Here is a 17,494-nt window from a genome sequence, read left to right as displayed (position 1 = left end):
CCCTCCATCTGACTCTCACTGTTTTGAATTTGAGTAAGTCTGGGGGGACGCAGATCTCACAGGGAGGGAACGTGCTTTTGTAACTGTTCTGTTTCAAAAGTGGCACTGTCTAAAAAATACAAAAACAAAACAACAATATTAATATAAAATCACTACTAATATCCTGTATAGACATGTATATTGCTCTAAAGACAACTCGTAGAACAGGCCAGTGTTTTCAATTTAAGCAAGACTAGCGTCTGTAATAGTGTTCTTGGCATTGTGCCTTTTTTAATCGCAACAACTGACAGCATTAACCTGAATGCCTCTTTAAACACGTAAAAACAAACTATCTAAACTATTTTGGAAAAATTATTTTAGAGACTGAAATAATCCAAGGATTTAAATTAAGAGATTCCAAAATAAAAATAAAACAAAAAAGTCTCCACCAGAATTCTGTCTTTGAAAACAGCTTGGAACTAATTCAAGAGTAGAAATTAAAATGCTGACCAAAATTTCCACAAACAGTCTGCTGCCTCATCGTCCGCCTGCCTGTGAGGTCCTCACGGTGAGCAGGTTTGGGGGCAGGGTGGGTTTAAAGTCCTCTAAAGGGCTTTAAGCTTCAAAGCTTTGGTGAACAGGCGCCGAATGATTAATACGATTCAGAATCGAACAGGAGTCGAAAGATCCGGTGTACGCTTCGGAATCGCACAGGTCGAATAAATAGCCACAGTGATGCCTCGTCGTCGTTAGCAGGAGATGAACAGTCCATGTTTCCCGTCCTTCCTTCATCAATCCGTCTGCACTCCCTCACCCCCACTTTTCGTCCCCTAATCTGAAGTCCGGTCTTTGGACAGATAAAGGCAGTGGAGCCACATTCTGTTACCCTGCAGTTAAAACTATACAAAAATAGATGCTCAAGAGTCACTTAATCTAGTAAAACTAAACAAAACCAGCCAGAAAATGTACTTCTCAAAGTTTCACTAATATATACATACCCCGTCTTCATATATATCTGACCGTTAGAGTATAATAAGACTGAAATAAGAGAAGCCTTGCTTGCTCGCTCAATGACAATATAAACAACTTGAATATATCTGAAGCTCAAATTCTTTGTCTATATCTCTACGCACATTTTTATATATATATATATATATATATATATATATATATATATATATATATATATATTTTGATAGCTAGATATATTTACAAGCATAAAGCACTGCAGAATTAATATTTAATTTATCAAGAGCTGACATTCATATGGACACGCCGTTGTCGGACACATTGCCACGAAGTCGTAATTAGCACAGTGTAGCTAAATTATGTTGATTTTTTTTACGCCTCAGTCATGACACGGACCTACAGCACGGAAACCTGTCCCCTTTAGAAACGTACAGCCGAAGCCTCAGACGGCTCACTGAGCAAAAGAGAATGCAAAAAGGAAAATAACTAAAGAGGAAGGAAGGACTGAGGAGGAAACTGATTCAGTTGAGATAGTTGGTGGTGATGAGAGGAGCCGAGCGGTCATTGGTGAGTGTCCGGCGAAGCTTCACTCCTCTACGAATCATGGTCAGCATGTCACCTCCACCGCTGGACGTCTGGCTGGGTTCGTCAGAACCGTCTGGAAGATCTGCCCCACCATCCACTGGATTGCTGGAACAGTTGTGCGCTATGGCGTTTGGCTGTTCGTGCGGCTGATTTACTTGTTCTTGCAGATGTTGGTTGTTCTGTTGTTGGTGGAGGTGCTGTTGCTGTACTGGGTGTTGTGTGGGAGGTTCTTGTTGCTGAGCCGGTTGGTGAGGTGCTTGCTGTTGGTACTGTTGTTGCTGGCTATAATGTTGTTGTTGCTGTTGTAGTGCTGGGTTGTACTTTTGTTGATATTGGGGAGGCTGCCGTTGTGCTTCACTGTAGTGCTGTTGATATTGTTGCAGTTGCTGCTGTTGATTGTACTGTTTTTGATATTGCTGCAGTTGCTGTTGTTGGTTGTACTGTTGTTGTTGATGCTGTTGTTGTTGGTTGTACTGCTGCTGCTGTTGCTGATATTGCCTTTGCTGTTGCTGATGTACTGCATACTGCTGCTGTTTGCTCATTTGATACAGTTGCTCTGTGCTGCCTACAGGTGGTGGCCCAGGGAACATAGCATAATATGGTGGAGGCATGGCACTCAGACTCTGGGTGGATGTGCAGAGAGTGTGTTTGGCATGAGCCAAGTCCGAGCCGTGGGCCCGGGGAAGTTGGGATAGCGCTGGCGGGAAGACTACCTCCTCGCTGCCGCTGTGGGCTGAAGCCAAGCCCACTGTGGATGTTGATGGTTTTAGGGGCACCTGTGAACAGAAACGGGGGGTCCATTAACACAGAGAAACAAAAAAGATTTGATAACGACAACAAGTTTAAATTATTAAGCTACGGTAACCATTTAAAATGGTTAGCTTGAAAATGTTTGTGCTACCAATTTCATATTTCAGTCTTGTGGCTGAAAGGAGATGCAGATGGCAGGTTCTTCTCAACCCAAACAGTCAGAAATAAGGAAACACTTCACATAAGTTTCTGCTTTATTAATACTTTTTTTTAATCAATTAAGTAATCATGTCCATGTATTTTTTTTAATTCTTCCACTGTGTGTTTATGTACTGTCCCCTTAAAAACATACTACAGTGTGGGTAGTCACATGACTCCGCCCCATCCAGACTGTGACATGGAAGCAACATGGAGAACTCAAACATTGAGCCAACTGAACAGCTTCTTTAATCGTTCAATAAACGTAAATCAAGTAAAATATTCCATTAATCGTCATATTTATTTGAGGTTATATCACCCAGCTTTGCTATGTACAAAAGTGAATGCAGCATGATCGTCCTGAGTGGACGTCTAGAGAACATCCACAGTAGAACTATGAGGAATCCTGAGAATGGCGAGGAACTGCTAAACCTGCTGTTAAACTGTAGTAAATAGTTAAAAAAAAAAAAAAAAAAAGCTACTACTACTTTTTAGCTCTGCTTTAGCTGCGTCAGACCAGCTGCCACCTACCAGTCCGACCAGCAGTTATCAATAATTTATAAATAGTTCAGATCAGAGGACGGGTCGGGTCCCCCTTGTGAGTCTTGGTTACTCCCAAGGTTCTTCCTCCAGCTCTAAGGGAGGTTCTCCTTGACACTTTCGCCGTTGGCTGCTCACTGGGGGTCTTCAATTTTTTCATGACTTTTTATGTTATTTATCTTATTTTACTGATTACTGATTGTATAAAGCTGCTTTGTGACAACAGTCATTAAAAAGCTATACAAATAAATTTGACTTGACTTTAGTTCAGCAAACTGAATGGATGCTAAACTGATCAGCTTCTCCAGACAGCTCCGGAGTGCTTCAGCTGACAGACCCACTCACCCAACAGCAAAGGAAGACGAGCGCTCTATTGATATCTTTGATTTAAGGAGAAACTCAGGTGTCTAAATGGTTATACATATAGAGTAGACAAAAGGGCATGTAGTGTAGGCTCTAAAACCACACCTGTGGTGTGCAAATGGGGATGGGCACTCCGCCGCTGATGGTCCCACGGCGGATGCTGGGTTTGCTGGACGGTTTGCGGCGGATGGTGGCTGTCTGGGGCTGCCGTAAGAGGGGCTCAGGATCCACCAGCAGGCTAACCGTAGACGCCGGTCTCTTATTCTGGAAGAGTTTCCGGTAGTTCTGGCTCAGGTCGCTGTTACGGGGAATGGTGGAGGACTTGTCAAAGTCAGACTGGCTATGGGCGTCGTCTCCTCCGTGCAGAGAGATATAGTCATAGTCTGGAGAAAGGAAGGGGGAGAGAGAAAGCAATAGAGAATATTTAAGAACAGTAACAGATATTGGGCAAAGGGGAATGTCTAAGAGTAACATTTTATTCAGAGTGGGCTTGGTTTGAAATGCTTCATTCTAGAGAAGCGGACAGAATTGTTTACAGTGAAGAATGGACGTCTAAGACAGTTTTAGTTCTGATTATCATAAATCATGTTTTTAAAATGGCATATCATTAAAAAGGGACACATGCAAAGTGTCACATGGCAAACATATGCTCTGCAGAGAACTTATTCGTTTAGATGTGCCACTATTTTACCATCACCAACATCATAAAGAAATCGGTCATATTCTTGATGATGCACCAGTTTTACACCAAACCCACTCTAAATGTCCTCAACGCTGAATACAGAAAATCAGTGAAGTTCTCCTTGAAAATAAAATGGTTTGATTGTCATATGGAAATTAAACTCTCGGGCAGTAAGGATGGGCTACAGTGCGAAGGACTTCTTCATGCAACAGGGGAGTTTTCTGGGATGTAGAATGAAAATTGTTTATAAACAACAAGCATTTCTCACAAAAATAAGTTTCATGATTCACTGAGAACTTTGATTTGGAAAATTGAGTTTGCTCACAATGACAATAGTGGATGAGAGTGAAGTGAAAACTAGGGGTGGGAGAAAAAAAATATATAGTATAATGTGATAGTTTGGGTTAAAAAAAGTAGTAATATTTAATAGGATCTTTAAAAATGTGTATTAAGTAGGGGAGCAACAATGCTGATATTAGATATCACATTGTTTATATATCTTCCTATTATTTTAGTGCTGCGCTGCCGGTGCTGGCTGACTGTAACAGCCCCAAGTGCTTGCGTACAGGCAAACAGACGCATCTGATCATTCACATTCATGTCGCATCCCAAAATCAGATGCAAATCCGATCTAGGATCACATATGAAAGTGACTCAGACATGTTCTCACAGCCCTTAGAAAATCAGACCTGTGTCACATTAAGCCAAAAAAATCGGATTTGAGTCACTTCAACCTGGTAACGTGAGCCTTAGCTTTAGTGGAGATACATACACGGTAAAATGAATAAGACGCAGATATTTAAGTGCATTAGTACAGCCTCTCCTAATCACTCTGCTCTTCTGGCAGCACAGATCAGATATCACCTAATCACCTGTCAGATGACAGGGTGTCTGTTTAACTGTGTATTTCTAATACTAAGCCCATAGTTAGACTAATACACTTCCAAAATGCATGTCCATCTCAATCCACAAGATGGCGGTGTTTCTCTCTGGTAATTCCGACGCACTCGCCCCACATACAGGACTACTGAGTTCAATATGGAGCAGAAATCTGGATTTTTTTTTTGGTGTAGGGTGTGGAGAAATGGGCAGCGTTTGACGAAACTTTGGTGAGGGTCAGACTGTTATATGTCCAGAGCACTGAATGGCTCCAAGGCTAGCTCCGTCAACAGTGGTAAGTACCTGCTGATGGTGGTCCAAGGAGGGACACAACACCAACCGAGCGGTCAGAAGTTCTACTGTGGTCTCAAATGTTTAATGATTGTTACGGGAGGAGGAACATGTCGCTCCCCTGCAGCGTATGGAGCTGTGCAGCTGCAGACACCTGCAGTCAAAGATCTCCTACACTGGACACGCAAGCATAAAAACTACCCCAGATATCACTTCCAGAGGTCTGTAGAGGGAGCAGTTTTGGCAGCACATGGAGGAGCAGTATGTGGTCATAACATTTGGACTCATGATTATCCTGTTTTTCTTTAACAGAAAGTTGTATAAGATGTATAAACTGCCCTTAAATCACCTATTTAATCATCTGTATGTCACAATTTGCCACAGCGATATACTCTCAAAATCCCCCAAAATTACAATAGTGATATTGTCCTTGTGTACAATAGTGTGATATTGTCCTGCAATGATTCCCACCCCTGGTGAACACACACACAATGTTGTGGGGTAAACAGGATGGCTCTGCATTACTGAACGAGTCATCATGTTCTGAAAAGGTCTGGTAGCTCTTGATGAAAATAAAATAAGAAAATTAAATCAAATCATTCTGTACAATTCAATCACAAACCTACCATATAGAGGAGGCTCTTTCTTTACAGCTGAAAAAGAACAATAAAGTAGATTTAACTCGTATAGAAGAGGTCCACAAAGACAGCAATCTGCCGTAAACATGTGACCCGGTGCCAAACAGTCAGATTAGCCTCACTTAAAAGACAGGAAACTGGGTAAAATAACAGAACCGTTAATATGTATATCCATACAGTAAATATAATATACACACACACGCACGATAATCAAATACACTGTCACAATATTTGACCTTTTGTAAGCTAATAGAGGATATTTAAAACATTGACATAGGTAATAGTTTAGCAGTAAGTTACATTACATAACATTAACATTTACTTGAGTATTAATGCTAACTTATTAACACTAACATTTATTTATATGCACAAACACACACTTTACTAATATATATTAAATTTATTAGTACTATTTATTTATTTTTAATGACATGACATGAAAGTGATTTTTCTTTAATAACAAAATGTTAGCATTAATAAATGTTATGAGATTTCCTGAACATCAAAGGGAATCTGACAGTGCTGTAAACATTAACAGGAAGGAAACTCATTGTTTATTTGGAGTATTCAAATGAACTTCCAAAAAATAATTAATTAACTTTACTACTCATTTTACTTTCAAAACTAAAACGAACCTTCTAGTAATTGACACAGCTTTAGGTTACTATGAGGAACACACACAAAACACACACTACAAATAACACTGACGGCTGATACTGAAGCAATGTTACAGAGTTGCAGTATCAGCAGTATATAACGGAATCAGATACAGAATCAGATGTGCATTAAATAAAACCTGCGCGGTGTTTCACTTCAAATCATCTGCATGACCACCGTAAAGACGCTGGCTTGATCGCAAAACGAAGGAAGAATGAACAGATTTTCAGATTTTCAGAGAGGACATGCTGCTGAAGTGATGTGTGAGTGCGCGGGAACTCACCGTGCTGTGAGGGTATCGTATCTTCAGAGCAGGACGGCGTGGTTGTCTGGGTGCTGTATCCGCTGGAGCAGTGCAGCGAGTCCCGACTGGTCCGAGGCGCTTCAGAGTTTAACCCGCCGCTCAGCGTCAGGGCCAGCTGCTCTCGGGCCGACTGAGGCTATGGAGACGAGAGACAGCTAATTAGAGTGCGTCAAGAGGAAGAACACCGGCATTTCAACTTGTCCTTGACATCAGAGTACAAAACATTGGCACCTCACTAAGCAAAAGCATGAACAGCTGGTTAATATTTGTAGCTCGTTGGTGCAGATGGCGTGATATTTTTGCTCGTTGATATTTTTGCTTGTTGGTGCAAAGGCGTGAAATTTTTTGCTGTTCTATCTCCTAAAATAAGTCTGTGTTGCCACTTCTAGGCTTAGGCAACATCTTTAATAAAAAAATATTACATTAATTAAAATCCAGTTTATCCAGATTAAAGCTTTCTACCCATTAATTGAATACTCCATAATTAACCTTAATTAATTAAGGAATGTCAGCATTCCTAATCTCTACCACCTGGCCAAGCTTTGTGTACCTTTCCAGATGTGGACTGCGCTCTGACTCGTTCTCCATGTCCACTGTACGGCTGGTGAGGAGGTGGCATCGAGGTACCGTTCTCTGTGCCCGGAGCATTCTGACCTGCCCAGGACTGACTGTTCACACCACTCTGATCCTGTACAACACACACATACACATACACATAAGCACACGACATTACAATCTGTAATACAATCTACACACTACTGTCCCACTCCAAAACCTGCTCATCTGACCAGCTGGTCACAGACACATGATTCAAAATGAAGTCATGCAACACTGACACGACCCTGTTCACCCAATATCCTACAAGAGGTGTAGTATGGAGAAAGCGGAGCTGCTTAAATGTGTTGGAGAGAAATGGAGAGGAGCAAGGCGGTGTAGTGGTCCACATGTCTGGACTAGGCATGTGCCATAGGACTTGTCTTGGCTGCAATAGTATTTGTACTTTGGTTTGTCTTGGTCCTGATAGTATCTGTACTCAGACTCAGACTTAATATTCACACTCGGACTCATGTCGGTCACAATAATATTTGTACTCTGATTTGTTTTGGTTTCAGTAGTGTTTGTACTCAGACTTGTCTCGGTCCTGATCCGATCTGTACTTTGACTCGGACTCAACAGTATTAGTACTCAGACTTGTGTAAAGCCTGAGATTAGAGTGTGGCAGTGCAGTGGGAGTGTGTAAAAACAAAGCAGCTGAAAAAGATCTCTACTGAAGGTGAAACATGTTTCAATTAAATGCGGTGATGATATTTTAGACTGTCCACAGTAATACTGTATATTCAATATCCTCACATGACTAGTTTGGACAGAGAAGAGGCTGCAGGGTTAAGTCTGTCCAGGAAGAAAACGTAACGCATCTTTGTGAAGCTTCTTCTTGAGGGGTGTTGTTCTTGTCAGACAGCTGTAGATATCTCTTTGTTTGCTTTTCTAAATGGCCTTATCTGAAGGTCATCTACTCCGATCTTTTGTCCACTTACAAAACCCTGAACACAGACAGATTACAGACAAGCTCCCTGAGCCGATAAAACTGAAGAGCCGTGCCATGCCAGTTCGTCCTCAGAACATCTCTGTAGCAGTCTGAGTGAGCTGAGCTTGAGGATGCTCTGGAGCATCTGTACCCAATGGAAAGCGTGGGCAACAGGGGGAATTAGCAGTTAGCGTCGACTCCAGACGCGTTGAGCTCCAGCAGTGTTATGTTAGTGGCAGTTTGAGTTTTTTCCACAGGTGTCTGAGGAGGACTGTGCTAGCCTCCATCCTTCCTGTGCTGGTAGCATTGTGTGATGGGGAGTTCTAGATAGTGGACTTGAACAACTAAACTGGGGAGAAACTTTATATTGATATCAAATTATTTTATATAAAAAAAAAAAGTAATTATATGAAACTGACACTTTTGTAGACAAGCTAAAGACTCGCAATCAACTGCAATGTGATACACTGGACCGTGTGATGTAATCAACATTAAATAAATATAAACCTTTATATAATATATATTACAGTACAAATACAGGCACACTCAACAAAACCATATCAAACAATGACACACACACACACACACACACACACACACACACAATTACACCCAGTCCACTGAATCTACACTGAGACTTTGCTCACAGTGTTCCTGTGGCGAAGGCGGGGGCCGCGGGGGCCACGTGGGCCACGTGGGCCGCGATGGCCAGAGCGGAGAGCTGTGGGAGAGTTCCCCTCGCTGAGCGAGCGAGAACTCCCCTCTCCCCCAACCAGGAGGAGAGGAGTGGGAGAGCGCTGAGAGTGAGATAGAGAGAAAGAGAAGGAGAGAATAGGACGAAGCAGAGCAAGAAAGCATGAGAAAACAATAAATGCAAAGAAGAAGAGAGAGAAGAACATACAGAAAAGGCCACGGAGGAAGAGTATGATAAAAAGGAATACAGAAAAGAAAGGAAGGAAGGAAACAGAGGGGAAAGTGAAGGAAAGCAGGACGTTAGGTGATCTTATGAAGTCTGGCAGCACTGTTTTTTGCCTCCACACAGACAGATGTTTTATGCGCTGTGAGTGGAAAAGATAATGAACAGTGCGAGTGACTGAGCGAGAGCGCCATCAGCGGAGAGTGTGTGTTACCTGTCCTGCTTCTCTGAGATGAAGCCCATCCACAGCGCTGGAGATGGAGTCCAGAGAGGGCACGTGTCGTACAGAGGTGTAGTTACTACAGAGACACAGATTGAGGAAAGGGGGGAGACAGAAAAGGAGAGAGAGAGGTGTCACCATTCACAAACACATCTGAAAATACAAACACATGTGATGTTCTGATCTGGTCCAGCGGATGGAGACTGACGGTCTGAATCAACACCAAGATTTCATTGGACAATCATGAATCTAAGGCTTGTTAATTAACGCTTCTGAGACTAATAATCAGCTTAACGACACCGGTGTAGACAACTATATCATTCAGGACATAAAACACAGGTGCAGCTATACCTGCTGATGCTGCTCTTGCGTGACAGTGTGTTGCTAGGAGAGGCAGGTGGGGTTTGGTATGAGTAGCTGTAGTCAGAGCCCTTCAGGTCAAGAATTACCTGAAAGAGTGAGAGAACAAGAGTTACAGTGAGCTTCAGGGTGGAGGGTACACTGTGGGTAGAGGCTGTGTAACAGTGGTGATTACCTGTTCACTAGCAGGTGGCAAAGTGTTGGGGTCTGCTGTCAGGTTGCAAAGGTCCTCAAGAATGGACTGTAGGTGTGTTACTTCTCCAAGCATACTAATCTCCTCATCCTAACCAGCAAGAAACAGAGCATAAAGCAGAGCGTACAATCTAAACAAATGGTTCTCTAAAGTACTGAAAAACAACACTTTATGGACAAAAGTATTGGGACACCTGTTCATTAATTGTTTCTTCTGAAATCAAGGGTATTAAAAGAGTTGATCCTGCTTTTGAAACTGTGCAGGAATCCGGCTCTCTGGGACCGGAAATGACCACAACTCTTTTAGATGACATAACCACATGTAACGTGTTTGTGATCATATAGCACCTCATTCTGGACTGCTTTGTCAGGCTGTGTGTGGATGTGTGTAAACCCACCAGGACAGGTTTGAGCATAGTAACAAAGGAGCAGAAGCGTCCTCTTTCCTCAACCAACGCTCGGCACACAGCCCTCTTCTCGGTTTCTTCCAACTCTGCGTAGCGAGTGTTCACGTCTTGAAGGGCGCTATCCAGCTGCATGCGAACCTCATCCTTACCTACACACAGACACAGACAAATTTTATAAAATACACTACAACATGAACATCCTGGGGTTTGTAAACTCCAACATTTCTGAAATCAAGGCTATGAGCCAGGAGTTTGTTCATCTTTGCTGCAGAAACAGCCCATATTCTATTACACTATATGCTGAAACACTGCTGTAAGGAGGATTTACTCCCCTAGCTCAACACTGGGCATGGTGACCATGTGTTCATGGCTGCTTACAAGATGTCGGCAACAGATATATGAACACCTCAAAGCAGCCGATGGGCTGACTGGACATTTTTGGACGTATCCTTTCTGATTTTGAAGAAAAACAAAAAACGCAATCTTAAAAAGGAGGGGGGTGGTTGGGGGGGTCTAAGCTCATCAAACAAATAAACCTCAGCTCAGCTGCTTTGGGTGCACCCACTGATCTTTGTTATGGAGACTCAAACACACAGCAACCCCACCTCAAATATGGTCAGAAACATAATTATAGTGGTTTGAATATAATGGCACGTTACATTCTAACACCACATAATTAAGAGATCAGCTTTTTAATGTTCCCATAATGAGTAGCTGAGAGGTTTATGTGGGAAGCAGGCTTGCCTGCACAGTGATGAATACTATGCCACCACCAGGTGGCAGCAAAACCTAGTGCACTGATTGAGTCAGTCTGATGTGTCACTTAATGGAAACACTGGCACTCAGTCATTTGGCAGAGGCTCATCGTTCAGTGTAAAGAGAAGTACACCGAGAAGTGTGCTCGCCCAGACAGGCCGACTATAAGTGTAAATTCAGGCAAATAAACTTTATAAAGTGTAACAGTACACAAATAAGCCCAACCTTGACACACTGAGCCTGATTTATTTATCCAATAAAAGTCTACAAATATTCAAACACTTCGCAGATCAAACACAGTATTTTGAACTGTGCCATTTTCTTCATCCAAATCTTTCCAAACTTAGATGATGGGACACTCAATAAATCTTTTGTTGTCATGGTGACAGCCAAGATGATGGATCAGCTGTGCCCGACGAAGGATCCTACCCAACAGAAGCCAAAACACTGTCCATATCAGCCACGCGTGACAGAGTGCCAAGTGTTGCGATTAGCCAACACCAGTGGGCACTCGTTAATGCTGAAGTTTTCAGCTGTTGTTCAGCCAGAATTGCTTTTTGAATGAGGCACAAGAGCAGCCAATCAGAACAGAGACTGTTTACATACATCAGTCCTAAAGGTGCAGCAACAAAAAAAGAGAAGCAGTGTTTAATTCTAAGGGGAGAGCAGGTGTGTAATGCTATGGAATGTTTTAGAGAATATTATTAATATTATAAACTGAGAGGATTTTGGATACAGTATTTGTGTCGTTACTAGGTCCTCAGAACAGTATCAGTATTGGTCTTGATGTTGGCCATTTGTTATTGTCAGATACTTGAGGATCAGTTACCCGTATTGGAAAGAGTGTAGTGGTATTCCTGAGCATCCCTAAACCCTTCTTTAGTCACAACCAGAAGAAAGCTTCATCTCTTCACCCCGGCTCAGAGTAATAAACGCTCTAATAGCTCTGATTAAGGGCAGGAGGAAAAAAAGTGCCCGTAATCAGATTTGGAGGTTTGTTTACAGAGAGAGGGAGGCTTCATGCCAGCATGCAGCATGTGAGAAGGGTTTGGATATCACATGACCAGGGCTTTCCTTCCATCTCTGCATGCATCATTCTCCCTCCTTTTCAGTGTGCTTTCAGTTTTTCCTTCCTCTGTTTGTAAAATTGAGCTATCAAAATACAATTTATTATTCAAATGTTCAAAGCAGGAAATGTATTTGAATGTTTAAACGATTTGGGTCAGTTAGTCACACGTGACTGCTTTAAAAAATACACAAATCTGCTTTAAGGTTCTGGATTTTAAATGAATAGGAACCAGGGACATCCCCATACAGTTTTTCTGGATCTGAACAACCTAACTTCCCACAGGCTCCCTATTGGTCATTACACTGGTGGAAATGAATATGGAAATGAGCTGGTTGAGTGTGTGTTTACTGGTGTAAATGTGCTGGTTGAGAGTGAGTGTGTGTGTGTGTGTGTGTGTGTGTTTACTGGTGTAAATGTGCTGGTTGAGAGTGTGTGTGTGTGTGTGTGTGTACTGGTGTAACTGCGCTGGTTGAGAGAGTGTGTGTGTGTGTACTGGTGTAACTGCACTGGTTGAGTGTGTGTTTACTGGTGTAACTGCACTGGTTGAGTGTGTGTACACTGGTGTAACTGCACTGGTTGAGTGTGTGTACACTGGTGTAAATGTGCTGGTTGAGAGTGAGTGTGTGTGTGTGTGTGTGTGTGTGTGTGTGTGTGTGTGTGTGTGTGTGTTTACTGGTGTAAATGTGCTGGTTGAGAGTGTGTGTGTGTGTGTGTGTGTACTGGTGTAACTGCGCTGGTTGAGAGAGTGTGTGTGTGTGTACTGGTGTAACTGCACTGGTTGAGTGTGTGTTTACTGGTGTAACTGCACTGGTTGAGTGTGTGTTTACTGGTGTAACTGCACTGGTTGAGTGTGTGTACACTGGTGTAAATGTGCTGGTTGAGTGTGTGTGTGTGTACACTGGTGTAAATGTGCTGGTTGAGTGTGTGTGTGTGTACACTGGTGTAAATGTGCTGGTTGAGTGTGTGTGTGTGTACTGGTGTAAATGTGCTGGTTGAGTGTGTGTGTGTACTGGTGTAAATGTGCTGGTTGAGTGTGTGTGTGTGTACTGGTGTAACTGTGCTGGTTGAGAGAGAAAGAGAGAGTGTGTGTTTACTGGTGTAACTGTACTGGTTGAGTGTGTGTGTTTACTGGTGTAAATGTGCTGGTTGAGAGAGAGAGAGAGAGAGAGAGAGAGAGAGAGAGAGAGAGAGAGAGAGAGAGAGAGAGAGAGAGAGAGAGAGTGAGAGTGAGAGTGTGTGTGTTTACTGGTGTAACTGTACTGGTTGAGTGTGTGTGTACTGGTGTAAATGTGCTGGTTGAGAGAGAGAGAGAGAGAGAGAGAGAGAGTGAGAGTGAGAGTGAGAGTGTTTACTGGTGTAACTGTACTGGTTGAGTGTGTGTGTTTACTGGTGGACTTTACTGAATCCATCAGCAGAGCTCTGTGAGCGTTTTACTGCTGTATAAAAGATGGAGGAGGCTTCTGTTTGGAACACTGAGCATGTGTCCTGATCTCACTCCCGCTCTCCTAGCCCACACCCCGCTCTCCCATCACTCACACTTCTCCACCAACTCTCGCTTTCTGACTGATCTCTTTCCTCTAACTCTACTCGCTTTGTTGGTGTGCTCTCTCATTTCAACCAGAGGAGGTTCTTCCCCTCGCTCTGATGGTCTTTTTCTTCTGGTTCATGTACTCAGGGTTGAGACCTGGATCTCTGTAAAACTGCTTTGCAACAAAGCTCACGGTTAGAAGCTCTACATAAATAATTCCCTTGAATTCCCTTGAATCTTTGAGAAACTGGTAACTTTATTTAAATAAAGCAACAAATTTGACGAACAACAAATTAAGAAAGTCTGAATTTCATTTCTAAGCCACAGTGACACGCCTAGTTTGGAATATGATGATTTGAAGTCCTTTGTGACCGTGTGTGTGTGTGTGTGTGTGTGTGTGTGTGTGTGTGTGTATACACATATATACACATATATATATATATATATATATATATATATATATATATATATATATATATATATATATATATATATATATATATATATACACATATACATATACACACACACACCTAAGGCTTTGCAGTCCTCAGCATTAGAGAAGCTCAGTAAAAATACACACGTCCACATTTCAAACATTCCAGTAGCAGCGCGACAGCTGTGTGCGGGAGGGTAGAGGAGGTCTCACACACACACACACACACACACACACACACACACACACACACACACACACACACACACACACACACACACTTAATGTCATCTATCTTGGCGGCCTCATTACTAACAATAACCAGTGGACGCTTCACAGGTCCTCGATCTGCTACAAGACTTTTACCTTGATTTCACAATTCTACAATCCAGACTTCAAACAACCATCACAATTTCAATTCCAATACAATAAACGTAATTTACATAATGAGTGCAATTTATTCATCTTTAATTGTTCTATTACTTCTATTAATTGATTCAGTATCATGCTTTGTTGTATTTATCATATACTTTTGTATTCATTATTTACTTTATATTTTGCACCAAATAGACTCTACGTCCAAAAGTTTGTGGACACGCCTTCTTATGAATGCATTCAGCTAAGTTTTAGGCATCCATTGCTGACACAGATGTGCAAATACACACACACAGCTTTTCTAGTTCCTGTACAGAAGTACTGCCAAAGTACTGTACAGAAGTACTGTCAATAGAAATGCTGCCTAATGCCAGGCGTGGGCTAGAGGGGTATAAACCCCCCAGCATTGAGGAGCTGTGGAGCAGTGGAAGAACTGTGTTCTCTGGAATGATGGTGGAGGAGCTCCATCCAGTACTTTTAAATGGGATGAGTTGGGGAGTTGGAGATGATGAGGTGGAGTGGTCATCATCCAACATCCTGACCTCCCCTAATGTTGAATGCAGTCAGATCCTCACAGCAATGCTAGAAAGTCTTCCCTGATCAGTAGATACAGTTACTCCAGCAAAGGCAGGATAACCTCTTTAATACCTGTATGTATAGTGAATATTCTCCCACTCTGTGAAAATGTGACCTCATTTTAATGCAACATTATTTCATTCACCCTCATCATTCCTGCAAACTTTCACAGCTGAACTCACTCAACCAATCACTGCTGTCAAACAGGGCAGAGTTTAGGACCAGGCATGGCCAGGGGGAGGAGTCTCAGAACAACTTACTACCTTTTACTATTAATGATAATTTACTCATTTGTTTCTGCTGTGCAGGTCAACCTAAGGTAGATGGCTTCCTCAGGGTTTCTCCCAAGGTTTTTTCCTCTCAGTTTGAGGGACTTTTTCCTTTCCACTGTCACCACCACCTCCACTGTGGTGCTTGCTCATAAGAGGCGTGGACCTGGATCTCCGTAAAGCATGTTGTAACGCATGTTGTATAGGTTATATATAAATACATTTAGAATCGAACTATTGCTGATGTGGACATATTAGGACAATATAATGATACTGACTTTATATGACCTGCATCAATATTGCCAACCCTTTTCCACTGATGATCTGGTAATGATAAATAATAAGTGGACTAAGTAACTTGGTTTAGGATAAAATTACATCACACTAAAGGAACTGTGGCACTTCAAAAACCACCAATTTAGCTTTTCCAAGCGATCATTGTGTGAGAAACAGAGCTCAGCACCATTAGTGCATTTAGGGACCGAAACAATAGACAGACCAACATTAAACCTCACCACAGTTCCACACAAGCGCGCACACGTGATTCCATTCACTACAACATTTTCACATCATCTTGTTTTGGGAAGCTGCTTTTAAAGGTTTTTTTATATTAAAACATCTAAAGGCCCCTAAACACAGCCTGTGTACTGGACTACAGTGCAGTGAAATCCTAAATCCTAATTTCTTATTTCTACATGGTTTTAAGATTTCATTTGTTCTAGACCTGTTTCTTTATCTACTAAAAGGGTTTGACTTTACTGGAAGATCATTTGGAAGCATCAGTACTTACAAATAGCAAAATTCTCCATCACTTTCTACTAGTTAAACATCATTGTCTCTAATGAGTTTCTAAATGCACTGAAAATAATATTTCTAATAAGTGATGGAGAATTTGCTAATTGAGCAATATGCAGTTGGATTCACTTTTAGTGAATAAAAATAATCAACTAGTAGAAAAGTCTAGAAATAAGTGGCTAAAAAAAAGATCTTAATGAGACATATTAGACACTCAGACCACATATCAGAGGACTGTACCTGCTAAGGCAGCACTTTTGCTGTGTAGACCGTAATGCTGCACAATGCTCTGCCAAAGCGAAGGTTAATTTAGGCTTTAAATTTTGTGTCCTGACAGGGAGGGTCACTTTACGGACTCTAAGGGTACAGAGGTCACTCTGCCTGAGTGGATTACATTTTTCTGAAAGGCAGGAGCTGCTGGTTCCACCATGACATTCTTGCATTCCCGGCGTTATTGCAGTGTTTTATCATCAGAAGACAATGCTTTTTGCAATTTCAACTAAATGACATCATATTCTGGCTATATGAAAGACCACTGGGTCTCATACCTGAAAACGTTCGGTCAGACAGGCGCTCAAGCCTGTGCAAAAACTCCCATTTTCCCAGAATTCTCACATACCACACACAACTGAGAGCTAAAGCTGGCATTGAAGTGAGAGCTGCTAAAAGAACATGTTAACAGAGCTCAATCTGATTGGACTGTTTTTTTTTCTTAACTTGACTCCAAAAGGAATCTGTACACGTTACAGAAGAAATCAATCAATATTTTAAATTCTCTGAATAATTCAGATGACTGCACTCAGTCAGGTTTGGAGTGAAACCGAGCTTCACTGTAGAGAAACCTACTCTAATTTCTTTACAGTGATGGTGAATGGGAACAGGCATCGGTTGCCATGACTACAACAAAGATACAGCCCATATTGTATTTCCTTTCCAAACCCACCAGTGAAGCTACTCAAGTCTTTTGAGTGTTATATGCAATGATGATAAAATAAAAAGACAGTGGCAAATCTGAGAACTTCATTATTATGAATATTAAGCTCATTATCCATCACGAAATACCAAAAGTAAACTAAACAAATGAAACCATCCAATACTCCGTGAATCCCACTTCTGGATTTGAGGTGTGATGGAAATCTCCCCAGCCCAAAAAACACCCGTTAAACTTTCCACTAAAAGGACAGTGGAGGCTTTTCAGCTGAGCTGTGTGATCAGGCCGAGGCGTATTTTCACTC

General features: G+C 41.9%; 1 protein-coding gene across 3 annotated transcripts in view; it reads right to left on the bottom strand.

The window, feature by feature from the left end:
• Nucleotides 1–1,169: 1,169 nt before the first annotated feature.
• mtss1 (MTSS I-BAR domain containing 1) overlaps nt 1,170–17,494 on the bottom strand; it is a 61,091-nt gene continuing 44,766 nt past the window's right edge. Inside the window, exons 7-16 of one of the 3 annotated variants that reach the window (XM_072684954.1) lie at nt 10,447–10,604; nt 10,032–10,139; nt 9,848–9,945; nt 9,491–9,575; nt 9,008–9,157; nt 7,386–7,523; nt 6,815–6,971; nt 5,863–5,889; nt 3,490–3,767; nt 1,170–2,309 (exon numbers count right to left, since the gene is read on the bottom strand). In XM_072684954.1, the coding sequence (XP_072541055.1) occupies nt 1,470–2,309; nt 3,490–3,767; nt 5,863–5,889; nt 6,815–6,971; nt 7,386–7,523; nt 9,008–9,157; nt 9,491–9,575; nt 9,848–9,945; nt 10,032–10,139; nt 10,447–10,604 (2,039 nt within the window). In that variant the 3' untranslated portion in view covers nt 1,170–1,469. The remainder of the gene's footprint in view (nt 2,310–3,489; nt 3,768–5,862; nt 5,890–6,814; nt 6,972–7,385; nt 7,524–9,007; nt 9,158–9,490; nt 9,576–9,847; nt 9,946–10,031; nt 10,140–10,446; nt 10,605–17,494) is intronic. The other 2 variants (XM_072684955.1, XM_072684956.1) reach the window with 2 other exon arrangements.

This window comes from Salminus brasiliensis, chromosome 7 (genome assembly GCF_030463535.1).
Source record: "Salminus brasiliensis chromosome 7, fSalBra1.hap2, whole genome shotgun sequence".
Taxonomy (NCBI): Eukaryota; Metazoa; Chordata; class Actinopteri; order Characiformes; family Bryconidae; genus Salminus; species Salminus brasiliensis.
This window is presented reverse-complemented; position numbering and strand designations above follow the sequence as displayed.